The sequence below is a fragment of the Natator depressus genome, chromosome 1 (genome assembly GCF_965152275.1).
Source record: "Natator depressus isolate rNatDep1 chromosome 1, rNatDep2.hap1, whole genome shotgun sequence".
Lineage (NCBI taxonomy): Eukaryota > Metazoa > Chordata > Testudines > Cheloniidae > Natator > Natator depressus.
Window position 1 is genome coordinate 129,566,306 of NC_134234.1, and position 20,607 is coordinate 129,586,912.

Genomic DNA, 20,607 nt, shown 5'->3' on the forward strand with positions numbered 1-20,607 from the left:
AATGTGCATACAAATCCCAAGAAGGCCTTATACGTCTTTCCTTGAGGACATCCTACTTCCACACTTTGATACAGCACGTTATCCCTCTAAGCAGAAAAGGATCCACAACTGAGCAATAAAACACCGTTATATGTAGAATGATATCTTTAAGGTAACAACTAAACAAGAGCCCTGATACTGTTGAAAATCCCTGCCTACATGTTTTTGTTCAAAGTAAGTTTAATAAGAGAAATTCTAGCCTCTGGTAAAATTTCCAAAATTCACCTAAGTGACTTAGGATCTCCAAGTCCCATTGATTTTCAGTTCTTTACAGTACTTAGGTGTTTCTAAAATTTTTGTACTATGTGTTTGAAAACAGCTGAAGACTGTTAGAGCTAAGCTAAGTAAATTTTCTCATAACTGACATGGAAAGTGCTTATGCGCTTACACAGAGCTCTTCTTCAGGTCTGGGAAACTATCTCAAAGTGTCATAGCTAAATACAAGCTTTGAACAGATTGTTTAGCATAAGTAGTTAACACATATTTCAACATATTTTAACAGGCCACTTCACCTTGAATGATCCCTTGAAATATGCGTTAGCTACTTATGCTAAACAATCTGTTCAAACCTTGTATTTAGCTGTGACACTGTGAGTTCCTTTCCCAGGCCTGAAGAAGAGCTCTGTGTAAGCTCGAACACTCGTCTCTCTCATCAACAGAAGTTGGGCCAATAAAAGATATTACCTCACCCACCTTGTCTCTCTAATTTCCTGGGACCAACACGGTTACAGGAACACTGCATACATGAAAAGTGCATGACTAATAGATTACTCAAACATTCCAGTGCAGTCCCTTTAGAACAGCATTTGTAAACAAATCTCCACTTTGATGCTGAGGTAACTATTGGCATGAGTAAGTACTGTAGGACTAGGCCCCTTATTTATCACATCAGATTGCTCAGGATATATCGGAAGTAGAATATTACAGTATTAGAAGCTGATCCTGCAAACCTGACTCCTGTATTTCCTACTTAAGATTATTCAAGAGCCAGATTGTACACCTAGTAAAGTCTATGGGAGTTTTGCCATTGACATCACCGGAAGCAGGATCAGACCCAAAGGAACTATGGTTTTCAGCATCAGGCCCTTTGCAACCATGTGTTTATTGAAGGTAGTTTCTTAACTATTTTAGAATAATATTCAATATCTCAATGTATTGATTGGAACTTACAAATAAACACAGGGTTTGCCAAATCAGACTAGACTAATCACTGTAAAATAATTTACAGGAAAACCAAAAAACCATAATGCACCTGGCCAGTTGTGCAATGCTGTTCATGGAGAAAAAAAAATCTTTCCTGACCTCTAGTGGCAATAAACTTATTTAATTATATTAGCTTTCCCTTACCTTAGCATGCATAACTCCAAATGTTGTTACTGATTACAAAATTATCTATCCTCTTTTTAAATCTATCTACAGTATTTGATTCTCTAACAGCAGTAAATTACAACTATTCCCTTTGATTTAGTCTCACTTTACTTGCCATTAACTTCAGTGAGTTGACTTCTTATTATAGCACAGGGTAAAAAAGAAAGGCTGATCACGTTTTCTTATACTGAGTTTCCTTCATTATTCACTGACTTGACATTTCAGTAATGTAATATTTGTATAACATATTACTTGAGTAGAGTGGTACTAGATTGGATAATACATTCAGTAGGAAGAAATGCCATTGCTAAAATATAATTGGGATATAATATTTAATTATACAGAACTATAGTAATTTAGATTCTTTCTCTCTTCTATTCAGGTTCTTATACTGCACCACTCATCGACTGTAAGGCCAGACGGGACCACTGTGATCATCTAGTGTGACTTACTGCATAATACAGGCCATAAGACTTCCCCTAATTTAATTCCTGTTTGAACGAAAGCATATATTTTAAAAAAAATCCAATCTTCATTTTAAAATTGCCAGTGATGGAGAATCACTGTGATATCTTTGCACCTTCCAGCGTTAATGTCTAGCATCTACCATGTGAGGCTCTTTTCTTCATCTCTTACTCTTCTCAGGGGGAGCCTTGCATATGGATCCTCTCTATGTCTGAAAACAAGCCTAGCTGCTTATTTAGATTAATATTCAGTAATTGTATAGTAGTGGTTCCCGGGGTGCTAATCATGGATCAGGTCTCTGTTGACCTAGATACTGTATAAGCATATACAAAGCTTTGTACAAATAAGCATTGTACAAACAGGTTTGCCTTATAGTGTAATATGAACACTTCAGATACCCATGTAAAGTATTTGAATGCAGTACATTCATTTAGATTACCTTTCATGTTGGTTAAATCAACAAAGCCAAATATATCACTAGTCTGCAGTGACGTAAAAAACCCCCACTCCTACAGTACCAATGACAGGTATAAAACATTCTGCATGCTATTACATATCATTTCCCTCTTCCTTTCCCACCATCCCCAATGACTGAAAACCACTTCAAGTTAAGCAAGGGACTGAATTTCAACTTACATAGGTCAGGCCAGTTGCTTTTTCAGGCCCTTTAGTTTCATTGTGCACACAGGATTCTGGGAACCACTGGACGTGATATCGACTCATACTAGTGTCTAAATGAACAGAACAGCAATACAAAAAGGAAAATATACATTACAGTTATGCTTTAGCCATCTGCAGCTTTCCTGGCTTTTCTGGATATAAAACCAAGGGATTTTAAGAACTTTGGAAGTGTCAGTTCCTTGCTGCTCAAAAGCACTTAAAGTGCCCATGAACAAAAAGAAGAGAATATTAAACATGTCAATAACTTAATCCATGTGTGAGCACAGTAAGGATGAACTAAAAAAAAAAAAAAAAAAGGGGGAGGGGGGAAATTTAGCAGAAATTTAAGTGTTGATGAGAGGGAGAAAAAATCCCCATGGTTCATGCTGCCAAATATCATGGGAATGATGGGAATGACTCAGTGCCAACCGTCTGTAACTGTTTACATTGTCAGAACATTGCAACGCTGCTGCATGGCACCATTCGGTAAATCTGAGTTTGGACATGTGTGAAAATTTCCCTGAACCTTATACTTTCAGAATGTATCATGAAACCGCCTCCACATGTAGCCAACTGAAAATCTAGTCACAGCTCTTAGGAACAATACTAAAGGCTTGATCTTGCTCTCATTGAAACCAGTGGCAAAACTTCCGTGACTTCAATGGTGCAGACTTTACAACAGCAATTCCCTAATTATCAGAGTGATTTCTAGTAAGAATTCTTTGAGAGCTCCATACAGAATTGTAGTGGCAGGCATAAAATTTATAACCAGTCCTCTCAATGCAGACTGTATGATAAAGCAGACTGGGGCAAAACAAAGAACAATGAAGAACTGAGAAAGAAAACGCAACATGGTGGTACAAAAGCATCTTGTTGTTTTCCTGGAGTATTCATATTTCTATGTATAGTGGATATAAACATTAAATGTCTATTATAGTAATTAACTTGTTATGCCAGAGTTACTCATGTCAAGTGCATGATTATGGTTTTCTGGAAGGGAAAAGAAATACCTTTGATGGCGTTAGGGTTGAGCTGGCAATAGACTGCTATGAGCAATTTGGAAGCAGAAGAGAGGAATTACAAATTAAAGACAAAATAAGTGATCTCTGAAGCTAGCACAAACGGAGTTTGGTAAGAAAGACTTATTGGAAGTTTGCTCAAAATGGATTTTTGTAGCTGTTGTCTTCATAACAACATATATGCTAATTATTTTCATGACTGCTCTCGAAGCCCAAAAGTTTTCAATAAGAAATGAGTGAAGAAACAATCAACTGTGTTCTAATTATTTTCTCGCATATTTTTTTAAAAGGTAGGTGTTCTCACTTGAATCTGACCATTGTGGCTTTGCCATTAGACGTACCTGTCAGAGGGAGATACACACTCACAGTGCATCTGCAAGTAGGTCTCATCTGATTTCATCTGTTCTGATTTATTCAATTATTTCCTATTCTCTGTTCGCTCCCTCTCCGAGACAAACACATAGGACATGCAGTCCATCATCTGGCATCTAGAGACCTGAAAACTCAGTGCTATTCTATTAACCATCTGAAGTCTCTGCTGAATGACTGTATAGTGAATCTTCTTATTGATCTACTTTCTGATCATCAAAAATTTACTCTTTTAAAGTATACTTACACAAGGCAGACCACTTATAGAGCCATTCAAACTTTAAATTCAATACACTCTCTAGTCATTAGATAAAAGTATTGCTGTAGGCTTTGTCACAGATTGAGGGAGGCCTGGTCACCTGTCCACCAAGAACCAGAGAAGACCACTAATATTTCAAATAGACCATTGAACACCTCCATATGAACAACCAGTGAAAGATGGAGCTGGAGTTGGTGACCTCTCAAAGTCCCTGTCAGTCCTACATTTCTTTGATTCTATGAACCCTGAGGTTTCAAAAGTTTGCTTTGGTTAAGTATCCTAACTGACCAGTCTCGAGTTTAGCTAATCCTCAGACTGGAAATCTCATGAAATTAGGCTTTCAACACAATATTTAAATATCTTTCCAGGTTTTGGCCAGATAGGAAATTCTATGGGAACTGTAGGACTCTGTCCAGCTCCCCACCTGTTATCTGATCTTTCCACCTGGGCATACACGTACCCTGCTCACACCTCATTCCTTCCTTCCTTCCTGCCTATCCATTCAGGCAGTGGCAACCTCTTTGTCTCTCTACATGGTTGGGGAAGCTAAGAAGTGAACTCAAAGCACAACTTTCCAAGAGGCTTCCTGCTGCTGTATTCAAATGAGATTGTTGCTGGGCTGATGTGAAGAAAGTCTGTAATATCTCTAATTACTACTCATGTTTTCTGTTGTTGTTTTTTTATCATTCACATTTCATATCCCAGTAACAACCTGATCACCTAGACATAACTGCCACACCAAAACCATATTCCTTTATTTTTTTTTTAGTTTTATAAACAGTTATAATTACTTCAAAAACTTGTCTCAACATATATATAACCAGTCATGGCTGGAATGCATGAATAGTAATAGATACAGTTAAGGTTACTCACTGTATTTCCGTTCTAAAGGGCCTTTTTCATTGAGCTGATTTTCCTAAACTTGTTTGTTTGGGGCTAAAACTTTCCAGGTCTTTTTTCTGGACATTTTTAGAGAGTTTGAGCAAAAAAGGAGTTCAGGCATTTTGGCTAGCAAGAAGATTGAAAGGAAATAAAAAATAATAACCCCCAAACCCACCAACACAAACCACAACTCTATAGCATCCATGATTTCGGATAGAAAACTGAAATGTGGGAGGGAAAAACAGTCTCTAGGTTAGCAATGCACTTTTTCAGTGGTTGGAGGGATGTTTTTGCTTTGGCAGAGTAACAGATATAAAAAAAAAATCATGCTTTGTTTATGCAGGATACACGTTTAGTAACAACATCACCTTTAAAAATAACTACATCCTAATATATTTGAAAACAAATAGATCTAGCGTAGCTGAGATATGAAAGCCAAACCTAGTGAGAAACTTTTCTAAACCTCTGAAAATACATTTCCTTTTTCTTTATTAGGGTGCTAACTGTGAGTGTAAATTGTATGATTCTAGGGTTTTCATCTATGGGTAGTATAAATCTGTGAGATTTAAACAATGCAAAAGAAAAACCTACTGTAGCTTTTCCCATCAGCAATGTGGATTGGTCCCTACTGAGATCACTACTGTGCTTTTCTTTGGATTTTTTTGTTCATCTATCAGCTATAAACATGGCAGTAGTAATTCTAGCTGATAATGCAATGGGCAACCAATTCAAGCTGCTGTTTAGTCTAATGGCAGAGTCACCAAGGCTCATGATTCAGAATTATAGACAGTTGAAGTTAATTCACTATAATCTATAGGCATGCCTGGAAGTCACATATGAAAAGTTGTTTGTGAAGTTAAAATTAGTAAGAATACCCAATATGCAGTAGGATTCTTTCATTATCATAGCTAGTTTTAGCAGAAAGCCTTGCTATTCCTTGTAACTATAACTTTTGAAATTAAAGAGACTAACAAAAAGACTGCTGCCTTGCTACCTTGAATTGGGATGGATTTAAGCATGTGCTTAAAAGCTTTCCTAAATAGGTGCCCTATATCCACGCCTAGATGCCTGAATAGAAGTGAGTTGATTTTCAGAGGTGCCACTGAAAAGTTTTAGATGAAAAGTCATTTAGATTTTTGCAAAAAAGCAAAAAACGAACCAACCAACCAAAGACATAACTTTCTGGGGTTTTTTTACATAAAACAAACAGAAAACAATTTTTTAACATTTTTAAACCCAAAAACGTCAGGGTTTTTTTCATTAAAAAAAATGAGTAATCAATGGGAAATTGTGACAAAAATGAAAAGAAGATTTTTTAATTAAATTCCCAATGCCAAATAATTGGCATTTTTCAAGCATCTTTACCAAGTACCCTTAACTCCTACTGAAGTCCTGGAGAGGTCCAGGAGCTCAGCAACTTTCAGACTCAGGTCATTTTTATTCAGGAGCATAAATATGGATTTAGAATCCCAACTTTAGGCACCCAGGTTGGAATGCTTTGCCTAAACCATTAAAACCTTATTTAAATAAGGCTAGATATGGGTATCTCCAGACCTGTAGGCATATATCCTACATCTGCTAAATCTTGTAATCTCAAAACAGTGTTTGAAGCTCTTAGTTTTATTTTGAATACCAAAAGCAATTTTAGTTGATATTGTTACTACTCCTCAGCTGGGATTTTTGGTTAAAATGATTCTAAAGTTTATTGTAAAATAAACAAAATAATAGTAAAAAAAAACATACTAAAATAGTAAAACCTTAGTAAAATAGTAAAAAACCTTAACAAAATAAGTAACCTCTACTCCTTTTCTCTGCCAACATATTCCATGTTTCTGTTCTGATGTGTTTTCCTCCTGACACTGGCTATGTGAATAATTTATCAAATGTGATTTATTTTTTCTACCATGTTACTACAGACAACTTCTTTCTTTGCCTCAAATGCTTTTTTCCCTATGGTACAGTGTATGTTTTGCTGCTGAAGGGTGTCAGGACAACAATCTAGGAAACTGAAGTCTTTTGCATAGCTAGAATAGGTATTGGTATAGCTTGGGCAGTAGCAGTATGACAGTCCCACCCCACCAAGCCAATGCGCCTCACTATTGTGCTGAGAGATCGCCTATAGAGTTAAAAGGGTATTTATCTCCTTGTATTTGAGCTCATGTGACCTCGTGGATACAGCACTGGACTGGGACTTGGAAATGCTGTGTTCTACTACCACTGGTGACACTGGACTGCTGGGAGATCTTGGGCATGTCAGTTCATCTATGTGCCCTCTAGTTTACCCATCTGTAAAATGGGGTTAATGATAATGACCTCCTAGGTAAGGAACTTGGAGCTGTGTGGCTGAAAAGCATTATATATGAGGTGGGGCTTAGTATTATTATTATTTAGTTCTGTGCATGTTTGTTGACACATGTTGGTGCAAGAGTACTAATGAGTGCCAACCAGGATACTGTTGCTCTCCATATGAGGATATTTGTTTATGAGCAAATGGACTGTGAAAACTTATTTGAAAGAGTCCATCAGACAAGGCTTGCTTGAACACAATGAACTTAGTGACAGGCTACGGCTTGTATGGCTAGCACCTCCAAAACTTTCACCTTAAGTTTTCAGAGTTTCACCAAAGCCAGTCGTAGTTTTCTGCAGACTTTCCCCTTTGAATTCCAATTGTCCCTGCATACCCAACTTAAATTGCCAAGTTTGCACACATTTAATGTAAATCTGTACAAAAGATTTACATAAAATTTGTTCAAATTTGGCAATTGAAGTTTGGTGCACAGGGAGAATTTGGCCCATTATATAGTTCGAAGCAGATTTCAACAAGAATAGCATAGTCTAGGATTTAAATCCAATGAAAACTCAAGCTTCAGCTACAGATCCTCCTTGTACACTAACACTGAACTGAGCTCTGTGTTTGCCAGAGAATTTGGAACAATGTGGTGTGGGTGATAATTCACAGTGGAAAGAAATGTGCCTACATGTAGTTAAAAAAAAAACATCAAATGAAGACTATGAAACTAGAAATAAAGCAGCTTTTATTGGGGTAGCATGAAAAGATCTAACTTGGAATGTTTCAAGTACAAGTAACAAATTTAAGCCAAATTAGTGTTTTAGTATATGATAATACTGTGTATTTATATGATGTGCCTTTCAGCACAAAGGACCCCAACAAATTAGACAAATGTAACTAGCTAAATATACACACTGTGTTGCTAAAGGGATATTTATCAGAGCTGAGCAAATTATTTACATTGAATAATGTAAAAATAAATTCAGTCTACTTTTGGAAAGAGGCAGACTGTAATTTCCTTTAATTTATTCCATATTCAGAATTACTCAAATCATTTGTTGTGTGTGTACCTTACTCTATAGATAGATGACAAATAGTTTGCTTCAAGTATTCCATATTATTTGAAAGGTGTTGATTGGTAGTGATTAGCCACATAAGTGATGTGGTTTGGTTTTTGTTCCCTTATTAGGGGTTTGATCCTACAAGATTCTGAGCACTTTGGCCCTGATTCAATAAAGCACTTAAGCATGTGAGCAGTCCTGTTGACTTCAATAGTTAAGCATGTGCTTAAGTGGATCATAGCCAAAATGCTTGGCCTCTGGAAGAATCACGTCATGGAGGAGTATGCATCTTATTAACAGGAGAAGGGCTTGAACATGTCTCTAGGGCTTTGAGTCTCTTAGAAAGAGGTAGAAGATAAACAGGATGAGGGAAGTTAAACAATTTCCTTTCTGGATCACGCAGACCTATGCCAAGGCATTATTTCTACACAAATTAGATGACTGCAAGATTTATTGACTGGCTAAAGTTTTTAAATTTAACTGCACATCACAAAATTACATTCACACCAAGCTGGTGAAGTCTTAGTTGAAAGGGGCTTGTCTAAAGACTTCTCTAGCTTATTTAACTGTCTCTGTGGCAAGTGCTATAGCAAGAGATTTGGGGAGCTGCATACATATGCTGTGATGAGCAGTATTCCACCATCCTATATAGAATGCACTATTTTCACAGGGCTGATGATAACATGATGATCTGCCCAGCATCAAGAGCACCACAGTGTTATGCTGCCCTTGGAGCAGCCTAGGAGGGTGATTCTGAATCTCCAAGTCATAGACTCTCTTCTTGACTTTCTGCCACTTGAGGGAGGGAGAAAACTGTGCCAGGTCCATTCCCTCGCAGTATACAACCCTTGGTAAGCCAAGGTAGCTACATTGCTGAGTGGGCTGGAGGGAGTAGAGCCAAGGTTCTTCTCACTGCCCAACCCCTCCTGCATAGGGAGGAGGCATAGTGGCACCGTGAAACCTGCTTCCACACCCACATCGCTACCCATGATATCAGTAGCTGGTGCATAGGCGAAAGGAGACATCTTTTACCTTTGTGCCACCATGGTAGCTGGGCCATGCTTCAGCCCTGGGTGAATACTGAAACATGCAAGCTTAAAATTAACTTTTCATGAGCATTTGTATAAGTAAAACTCAACTGCTGTAATGCTCCTGGAAAGCAAATGTAAAGAAGAGGCATGAACATGGATAAAGGTCAAGTAAATACATGTGATTTTATGTATTTATTTATTCATTTATGTTGTTCCTCTTATCTACTTTTCTCTCCACTGCTAAAAGCAGCTAAATCTATGGTGACCCACACAGTCGCAACTACTTGACAGAACATAGAAACACTATAAAATGGCTTAAGAAAGAGAGTGAAGAAACTGAAGACAGGCAGAATGTAATTACTGGTATCTAATCTGGAATTTGACTACTGTCCTACTAAAGTTTACAACACTCTTCTTGCAAAAAGTGCTGTGGGTTTTTTAGAGACTGCAAGCAAACAGGCCTTTTTATGTCTCCTGTGAAATGGTGTATTTTGCAAACATTATACACTCTATTCCAAAGGTAGGGCACTGAAACTCAGAGGGAAAAATGAATCTATTGATTGGCTGAATTCTCAATGGCATTTCCAGTAATATTCAGGACATCCCCCTGTGGAACATATCTCAGGATGAGGTCCTAATCTTAATATTCAAGTAACAAAAACTCTTTTCCTTTAGGTGTGTCCTATACTGTCCTAATGGTTTAGAGAGTGTGTGTGTGTGTGTGTGTGTGTGTGTGTGTGTGTGTGTGTGTGTGTGTGCGGGGGGTGGAGGTGTGTGGGGGGGGGGAGATCCCCATAAAAGTCCTTTACATTCCTGCAAAAATTTTGCTGCTCCTCTCCTCTTTTTTCACCTCCTATGTAGTCCTAGGTATGTTTTCTCCTGCAATTGCATTTACATGACAGTTTATCTGTTTGTTCCTTTACCCATCCAATGGCATAAGAAGTAAAGATTCCAAAATGCCAAGCAGTGGATTTTATTGTTACGTAGTTATGGTTCTCATGACAGCTCTGAAAAAAACACTCCACCTTTAATGATCACTTATTCATACAGCACAATGAAAATAAACACCAAAAGAACCCTTGGCTGACATTTAAACTTCATTCAAATAAACAGTTCTTTCAAAAGGTAATCTATAGTTTCCTGCTCTAATATGGAATATTAGTGTTTGTGTTTAAATTGTTGAGAATTTGGTTCTGAACTCTCTGCCATTTAAAACACTCTCTCTCTCCCTCTCTCTCTCACACATCATTTGGATAATAAAATGGTAATTCCCTTCAAAGAATGACATTAATGGAAAGTGTGTAATTTAAAGATGGGCCCAAGCCACAATGTGTGTATCCACATCTGGACGCATACTGCACTGATGATTAACAGTATTTGCATTCAGGAATTTGGTGTGAGCCCGGTAGAGTACACAAAACAATATATTTACTGAGAGTTCTGTTTGCCAGCAATGTCCACAGGCACCCCACATTTTTAAAGGGAAATTTTGCCAATTGTAGAAACTATAATGCCGCACTCTGCCATGTCTGGTACCATATGAAGCTAAGATTCAGGCTAACTACTCAGGGCCAAATTTTCAAAGGTATTTAGGTGCCTAAAGATACAGATGGATACTTTTGAAAATCTCACTAGGCACATAACTCTCATTGCTTAGGTGCTTTTGAAAATCCCACTAGGGAACTATCTGTATTTTTACGTGCCTAAACACCTTTGAAAATCTGCCCTTTAGTCAAGGTGGTTAGTTAACTGCTGCTGATAGGCCGAGTCTCCAAATGAGTGAAATGTTAATATCTTCACATGTGGCTTAACAGTGATTAGAAGAATTCACTTTATAGAGAGACCTGATCATTGTTAACTAGACAAGAACGAATCTGAAAAAGTGAAAAATGTAAACCTGTATAAACAGATGTTACTGCGGCAAAAGAAAGATGATGTTTTTGGAAACATACTCGTCTTTCTTGAACAGTAGAAAAAAACTAACTAATTTGGGCAAACCGTTTGTTCAATGGTTAGCCAATACATAGGTTTTTTTAAATTCCTTGTTAAAATGAGTCTTCTCTGGAAATTTCCCAGCTAATGTTACATTGCATGTCTTGTCAGCAATCTTATAAAATTCCACAGTATGGTAAGCACACCCTGGACTACACTCCTGGCATGTTTTGTTTTGTTTTTAATTTGCCCTCTGTTTTCTATTTGATCTTTTAATGTAAACTTGAAAGAAATTGTGCTGTTCAAACTTCTACTCAAAACAAATTATATTCTTGAAGTTGGTAGCAATAGAGATCCTTGGAAATATGTAAAAGAAATCAACTGGACTACTACACTCGGGAGCATAGGCGCCGACTCCATGGGTTTTCCAAGGCTGGAGCACCCATGGAAAAGAAATAGTGGATCAGCCACAGCTGTTTGCCACCCCTGCTTATCAGCTGATAGGAGGCAGTGCTGCTGCCAAACAGCTGTTTGGCAGCTCAGGGAGGGGCTTGAGGGAGGGTGGAGGGAGGCCTCCAGGAGGGGGCAGAGTGGGGTCGTGAAGAGGTGGAGTGAGGGTTGGGTCTTGGAGAAGTGGGCAGAACAGGGGCAGGAAGAGGCAGCGTGAAGGCGGGGCTTTAGGGGAATGGGCAGAATGGGGACGGGGCCTCGGGGTGGAACGGGGGTGGAGCACCCCCAGGGAAAAGGAAAAGTTGGTGCTCAGGAGTGAAGTTAAATATGGGCAAAGGGTTGAAGGATTGAAGCCTATGGTCTTTCACAACTACTTATAGTTTGGGGTGAGGTTCAGTCTCATGGAGGACTGGAGAAGAGTCTCCAGCACGGCTTACCCCCTGGGATGAGATTATACAAGGAAGCCACAGTTGAACAGCCATGCACAGAGCATCTATATCCATGCTGAATATGCAGGCAGGGATGAGAGGTCTGCTATGTAGGTATGGACGGGAGGTTTGGGATTGAATCACGGGCAAGGGGCACTGTTTCCATGTAGGGGGTATCGGAATCTGAAGACAATATTCCAGCCCATTGTGGCCATGAAGAGATTTTGCTGCAGTCCTGGGGATTGTCTGTTTGGTGGCTGTATTGCATTCAGTGTTTCCCACCTGGGAAACATGAATTTCACCATTATTGTTCATCTCATCCATCAATTACACATCCAACTTATATACTATCTGTTTTACTATTAATTCTCTTATATGTTATTGTTTCATGGCTTTCACCAGATGGATCTTAAGTTTTGCCAGCACTTAAAGTTTAGGGATAGGCACCCAGAATTTAAGCATATAGGAAATAAATATTTTGAGTGTTGTTTAGCTTATAAAAGTATAACAAATATAACCATAGTTGGCTGAATGCTCCCCTTTCCTTCCTCTGAATGGAGGGCAGCAAAAGGCCAACGAGGGGAGGGTAGCTGTGCCAGTGCTGCGTATGCCTCATATACCCACACTCAAAGAAGTCCCTCAACACTAGTAACATACAGGAGGGGCTCTGCACTTGTTCTGGAACTATGTAACACCAACGCACCCAGAGCTAGGCAGAAACTGCTCAATGCAGAATGCCCCTCTGGCCCAGGTTGTTTAAATGCCCTAGCAATTTCCCACTGAGATTAATGCTGGTAAATGAGCATTAATTTCCCCATCATCACATTAGTTCCTCCTGGAAAAGGTAGGATTGCTCAGCAGTGATGAGGAAGCCAAAAGCACCATGTAAGCCAATTGGGAAACAAATTATTCAATGTGTACGGGGAATTTCTACACAGCTGGTCTCAGTGATCCCTGTAGTTGGGGCAACCCCCCCACCCCCGCCCGTTTAGTGGTACTGGAGGTTCCTCACACAGACACACACACACTTATTCCATAGGATCACTGTCCCCATGCTCTCATGGGGATGATATGAGGGAAATGTGCTGCCCTAAACTTTGCTGTTATTTCACAGGGATATTTTCCTGTTGGAGGGAAGTATCTGGACCAATGTGATACTTTAAAGTGAAACTGTGTAATTGTTTGAGGAAGTATAAAAAAGTATCATGATAAATTAATAAATAGCTATGTACTCAAACACTGATCTCCCTCCTGTATTAATTATTACTAACTGAAATAATTCCTCGATGCATGGGCAACACTGCTGATTTCCCCACACTAACAAATGTATTGTCCAGTGGGTCAGATCTGGCAATCCTTACTCACTTTGCATAGTCCCATTAATTTAATGGAACTGCTTGCATATAGAAGGGTTGCAGGACTGGACCCAATGCCTGGTAGAGATCATTCTGGGAAGCATTCACATTATTTTTAACCCTACAGGATGAAAATGACCTGTTACAAACAAACCGTCTAAGCAAACAGTCACTTCATTTACCTTCCTGCACTAAGAAAGAGCTAGTTTTGTTTTCCAGTGACCTGGTTATAAAATCTTTTGTGGCAGCTTTCTATCTGCTTTGCCTTGCCCTGTGTTTTATTCTTCCCTGTAATTTAATTGATTTTCCTGTTCAGTTGATTTATCAGACAGAGCAGGAGAGATTTTTTTGCCCCTCCCTGCTTCAATCCCTCTTAAGACATGCTTTGCTTTGCATTTCTGGTAAGTATTAAAGCAAAGAATCAAATCTGAAGCCAAGTACAAATATTTTTTAAACAGCTATACTTTCAAGCAAAAGTAAGAGGTAAAAAAATCAACACTAAGTGGAAACACTGATGAACTCAATAAAATGATGTTTAATATGGGGCAAAGGCTATAGTCATGACTCAGGCAGAATACTGATAAAATGGGAGTTTGCCTAAGTAAAAATAGCTGTATTATCCCTAAATAAGAGCCACTAAAACATCAATTGTGTTGCAGCAATGGGTTTAGGACACAGTACTGCGACATTTTGCATTGGAAGGAAATCATTGCACTAAATTACAGTATGTTATTCTCACTGATGAGAATTACTGCAGTAAGCGATGAGAATTATTGAAGTACATCTATAGCAGGGGTTCTTCAACTGGGGCTCGTGACCCTTCAGGGGGTCACAAGGTGGTTACATGGGGGTTGAGAGCTGTCAACTCCCTGCCCCCATTAAATTAAATTACCCCCCCAACACACACCATTTTTAATGTATAAGGGGAGGGTCACACTCAGAGGCTTGCTGTGTGAAAGGGGTCACAAATACAAAAAGTTTGAAAACCACTGATCTATAGAGAATAAAGTTCCTCTTTTTTGATTCCATGGGAGTTATTCCCATTAACACACATCCTGAAGTGCATGTATAATTGCCATCATAAAACAGCATTCAGCCTGAATATTATTGCAAAAAGTGATCTATTTTAACACAGAAGGCCAGATCCTACATTGCTTGCATGCTCCAAGTTCAGTGATATTAATGGAACTTTCAGAATGAGACCCATAAAGAGGAGAAGATCGAGTCCAGAGAAGTCAATCTGGCCTTCCAACCTCTGGCATTCACTGGCATGCATATATATATATATATAATTAGATGCTCTGAAATCATAAATAGAAATATGTACTGGAGGGTGTAGTAAAGCCATCAATAAATGTGTTGTAAAATAATGTATTATCCCCGACACTTCCTGGGATGGACAGAACAGAAGTCAGGTTATGGAAGGAGGCTGTCTAGTCTTCATTGCATCATTCCTCTCTTCCCTTGGCCCACAAAGACTCTTTTGAAAGTGCCACAGAGGGATATAGGTTTTCTGTGTGGGGTTATGGTGGGCTGGTTTGGGGCTGCAGGGACAGCTGCAACAACATCACCAGAAAGTTAGAGGGTCTCTGCGTGGACGGCCTGTGCCTCCAGGTAACCACAGGACTAGTGTTGAAAACCCCTGCCGTTCATAAAAACAATTTTCTCAACACCGGCACTCCCATCTAGCACTTCCCCCCGTGGGAACAACAACAACAACAAATCCAAAATTCAAAGACAAAACAAAAAGACCTGAAACAAACAAATCAACAACAACAAAAAAAACAATCCTAAGAAAGGAGAAGAGCCAGAGACACTATAAAAACCACTCGGGACTCTACTGTTGCTAAGCTATTTCACATAGAAGATACTCAGATACTATACAGTCATGGGCAGCAGTAGCAATTCTTAGATAGATGGATCCATGGTTGAAGAATAAACCTGGTTTCCAGACAGAAATCCAAGGAAACTTCACAAGTCCAAAGCTGTGGTTGCCCCGCATCTACACATCAGTAACCTGCCCAGCAGAATGGTCTAGCTCATTGTAACCACGTATACAAAACCAATTTCTTAATGATTATTAATATACTACGGGAACAACATTTCATTGTTTTAAGTTTTATTGAGAGAAGATTTAATGTAATTATTTATTTAAAATAAAAGGGTTTCTTACAGATGAAAATAGTCTTTATACCAATATTTTACTTCAGTTTAACTGTCTTTCAATTCAAAGGATCCACAAAGCACCCTATATAGTAGGCACTTCGCCCACCGTTAAAACACAATCATCACAAACATAAAACACATTAAACACAATCATCTCTGATTTGGAGCATGAGAGCTGTTTAATATAGGTCACTGCAACACTTCACAACTTCATGATAATAAGTGAAGAAGAATACCACAGCCACTTGCACCTGCAGCGGTAAATTTCTTCTCTTATTTGTTATCTGGCCAAGACATCAGTACTAAGATCAAAATTCTTGTTAAAGTCATGAGACCTCTATTTTTAGTGAATTTGTTATGCTCCTTGAATAAATTAAAATGTTAGATTTAGAATATTTAAAAAAAAAACATGCACCCAAAAACAATATAGAGTTTTGAGGGGGAGTAGAAAACTTCTGATCTATACTTACTTTAACGTTTCATTCCACCGTGTGTTCCATTTCATGTCTTTTAGGGATAGACATGAGCATGATTTGTACAACTCTTTTCATTGTTATTTGTATTAAAGTAGCAGAGGCCATTCAGGAGTAAGGCACTATCATAGTGGGACCTGCGTAACTGCAAAACAAGATCGAATCCCTGCCCCCAAAGAACTTTCAGTCTAATTTTAAAAAGAATGAGTGATTATAATCATCAGAGCGAGGACAACAGTAACAGTGATAAGCATATACAGTTACATAATCTTGCTGTGGGTGGAATAGATCATTTAAAGCCATTATTTATTTATTTTAAATACTAAGATATAAATTCATAGGCATCCCTGACAGACAAGATGCTGGAATCTGCTGTGGTGAAGAAGAGGGAGCCATGATCACACTCACAGGTCAGGAAGATGATTTTAACCATCGCATTTTGAATTAATCTGAATGGGGGGCAAGGTGGATATTGTACAGCCAAAGAAGAGCAGGCTGACATGATCAAATCAGGAGATGATGAACAGTTTAATTGTGGGCATAGAGTGGAACAGCCAGATCTTTTAAATGTCGTGCAGAAATAAGCACCAAGATTTGAAAGCGCCTGGATGTGAGAAGCTAAGATAAGGGTAATTTCAATGATGAATAGAAGAATCTTCAGGGTTCCTAAAAATCACTTGCAAAAGTCAAGAGGAAAAGGGATCATTCCTTTGGTAGGATGTGACTTCAGACCTGGTATTTATTTTAATGTATTTTTATGTGGACATTAATTTGAGATGCACATTTATAGATAGCTACAAGGCAAAACCACTATCATTGTTAGCATATATTCAAGTAACTGCGTGTGGGGATATTGATCATTGTACTAAACCGGAGGTGGGCAAACTACGGCCCTCGAGCTCCTGCTGGGGAGCAGGGTTAAGGGCTTGCCCCACTCCGGTGCTCCAGCCGGGGAGCAGGGTCGGGGGCTGGCCCCCCTCAGTGCATGCTGTGACTCCGAACAGCTCCTAGAAGCAGCGTCATATCCCACCTCTGGCTCCTCCAGAGGGCTCCACACGCTGCCCCCGCCCCAGGTTCTGCCTCCAGACTCCTGTGGACTGGGCAGCTCGCAGAGCCACCTGGCCAAACCTCCATGTAGGAGCCGGAGAGAGGACATGCTGCTGCTTCTGGGAGCTGCTTGAGGTAAGTGCCATCCGGAGCCTGCACCCCAACCCCCTGCCCAAGTCCAGAGCCCCCTCCTGTGCTCCAACCCACTGCCCCAGCCCAGAGCCCCCTCCCACCCTGAATTCCTCATTTCTGGCCCCACCCCAGAGCCCTCACCATCAGCCGGAGCACTCACCCCCTCCCACACCCCAACTTCCAATTTTGTGAGCATTCATGGCCCGCCATACAATTTCCATACCCAGATGTGACCCTCGGGCCAAAAGGTTTGCCTACCCCTGTACTAAACTGATACACTGTGTAACAATCCCTACTTGATTCTGGAAGGCAGTGAAGGCTAAGCCCTTTTTGGCTTCCAAACCTAATTAGACACTTACATTTTATGGCATTTGTCTTTTAGGAAAGATGAAAACATAAAAGAAGTTGTTAGGCGCTCACATTTACTGAGAAGCAGGGGATCATAAAACACATGAAGCCAGTAAAGATTTTTCCTGCTATCAGAATGTATTGCTCACCCACATTTACTCCAGTGCATATGCTGGCAGATATTGTGTTGAATCCTGGTGCATGACCCCTGTTGACAATCAGCACAGTCCCAAACTTAGGTGGAGGCAGGCCAGAAAATGGGCATATGCAGGGCAGCCAGGAAACCCTATTCTCTCTCCATTTACATTCATTTTCTGGTTTTACTTTCTTATAATCCTGATATTAGGCCCAGTCCTACAGAGAGGTCCCACTGGCTTCAATGGGAATCCCACATGCAGATTGAGGCCTTTTGGCCTCACTCAACCAAACCACTATCTACTTCAATGGGAGTTTTGCATAAGGCCAAATTGTACCCCCCGGCAGAAAATCTTACAGAGGGCACTTTAAAGGGGTGTGGAATCCTCTCCGCACCCTCAGGATGGGGAGTACAAGCAGGAGTGCCAGAACCTCGGTAGATTTGGGGGGGGGGGGCACAAGGCCCCACCCATCTCTGTAGCCCTTCCCCCTGCTCCTCTTCTCCCCCCCAAGACCCTGCCCCCTGGCCAGGCCGGAAGTCAGAGCTGGGCAGTGGTAAGAGCCACCTGGGGAGTCCTGGACACCTCCACCTGCCCTGGCTGGGGGGCTGGGGTGTCCCTGGCTTGTGTTCCCACCCTCTGGGGCATGCCACTCAGAGCAGGTGGAGGGTCCAGTGCTTCCCACAGCAGCCCGAGCTCCCTGGGCAGCTCTTACCACTGCCCAGATCCAGCTTCCGGCTTGGCCATGGGGCAAGAGGAGGAACAGGGATGGGGCCACGGAGAGGGGCCAGGACTCACGGCGAGGGGGGACTAAGGCCCACCTCCCTCCTCCTCATCATCACTTTTCTTCTCACAATACATTGCATCCCTGCAACCTGTGCCCTAAAGCCCTTCCTTATATACCACCACATAGCACGGCTCATCAACACACAGGAGATGTGCATTCTCTCTGTGTACCCTTTCACCATCCAGGAAGAATGATCAGCAGTGGTTTCTCTGTATTTGGGCTTGCCAAGCAAATAGGATATTTTGGGGGCAGAACTGCTTGATGGGGTTCAATGTAAATATATCAGTGTTAGAGCTTCTCCACCTTTGACATAGATGGGTTCATTGTAGTCCCTGTTTAAAGACAGAACTTTCAACAAACCTTCTGTCTTCTTCCAGTAGACTTTGATCTGAAGGTGATTGTCTTGATAGAAAGGAGCTCCAATTTCAAGACGACGAGCCGGTCTTCTTCTTTGAAAGGGTGGAAGAGGATCAGCTAGTCCTTTCCGGGTTTTCCCAATTGGAGAGGTCTGTTCTTCTGCAACATACAACACCATCGGGAAATATCTTGGTTTAATACAGTGCAACCTAAACATTGAAGCATTGTGCTAATAGTGTTTGAGAGTCAGAAAATGAAACTGACAGAAACTAACCATTCTTGTTTCATTGCCCAAACTGAGTGAAATAAATGCAAAAAATAAACAAAACATCAAGGATAAAGAAGCAAATTAGTTCTTTAATATTCTTTCAGTTTTAAGAGTATTTTAAATCTATTTTAATGTAAGAATGTTCCATAGTTCTATATTCCCTTCCTTCAAAGTTCTACTGTATTTATACTTAGATTTAATTTAATTTAATAAAAGTATTTACTACTTAGTCCTGCCATGAGTGCAGAGGATTGGACTAGATGACCACTAAAGGTCCCTTCCAGTCCTACGATTCTATAATCCTAGGAGCAAGAAATGTTGATATTTGATACTTTGAGATTCTAATGGGCATTATATGTAGTTGTAGTTTTGTATAACATTTTGGATGCTATATTTTCACACAGTAGTTAAATACACACAAATGCAGTATACAATACACAGGTACAGTATACAATATAACCTACAGGGTGTAGGTGCTACGTTAAAATAAATATGTCTTTTTATATTGAAACAGCTTGCTAACATATGTCACTATTTAGGAACAGAATTTAAATATACCCCAGGCATCTTCAGTTTAAAAACAGTAGTGTTGTATCCAAGCTTTGAATCAACACTTTCACTACCTGAAAGTTGCAAATTCGAATTTAGCGGACAATATTTACATCTGATTATGAAACATGATGTATTTAATTAATTACAGTACTTAAATAGAAAGTAAAGATGCAAATGATCAAAAAGCTGCTGAGGAATCAACAATATATTGCAAAGAAAGGAGAGGAGACTCAGGTTTGATTTATTAATTAAAATAATTGGATAAAATGTAAATTTGAAGGTTCTGCCTTATTTACAACTAGTTCTTCCCTCTATTCGTCTATCCATTCTTGGGAACAATCAGGGGTTTGAATAAGACAATCCCTATATATCTATCACTTCAGAAAGAGGTGTTCATGTTGTATGTTTCACAAAATGAAGCAGAGAAGCAGAGTGGAATGATAAATAATACATTCCTGAGCATGGAAAAACCCCTTAGGGTCTGATCCAAAGCCCACTGAAGTCAATGATAATCTTTCCATTAACTTCAATTACCTTACTGGGCTTTGGATCAAGTCCTTTGTTTTCTGTAGTTGGTGGAACCAAAAAGATTTTCAAGATTATGAGGCTGTGGTGGGGTATCTGCCCCATACTGGCAGAAAAGGGGTTATAGCAGGCCTGGGAGGCTATACAGGAGGCAGCCAATTAGGCAAGGGCTTGTAGAGACAGCCAATCGGGAGAAGGTTTAGAGAGACA

At 39.9% G+C, this 20,607-nt stretch overlaps 1 protein-coding gene across 2 annotated transcripts in view; it reads right to left on the reverse strand.

Moving 5' to 3' along the window:
- ANOS1 (anosmin 1) overlaps window positions 1-20,607 on the reverse strand; it is a 176,541-nt gene that overhangs the window by 11,419 nt on the left and 144,515 nt on the right. For both annotated transcript variants that reach the window (XM_074966423.1, XM_074966432.1), the window contains 2 exons: window positions 19,056-19,211; window positions 2,509-2,603 (listed from right to left, as the gene is read on the reverse strand). In XM_074966423.1, coding sequence (XP_074822524.1) covers window positions 2,509-2,603; window positions 19,056-19,211 — 251 coding nt within the window. The remainder of the gene's footprint in view (window positions 1-2,508; window positions 2,604-19,055; window positions 19,212-20,607) is intronic.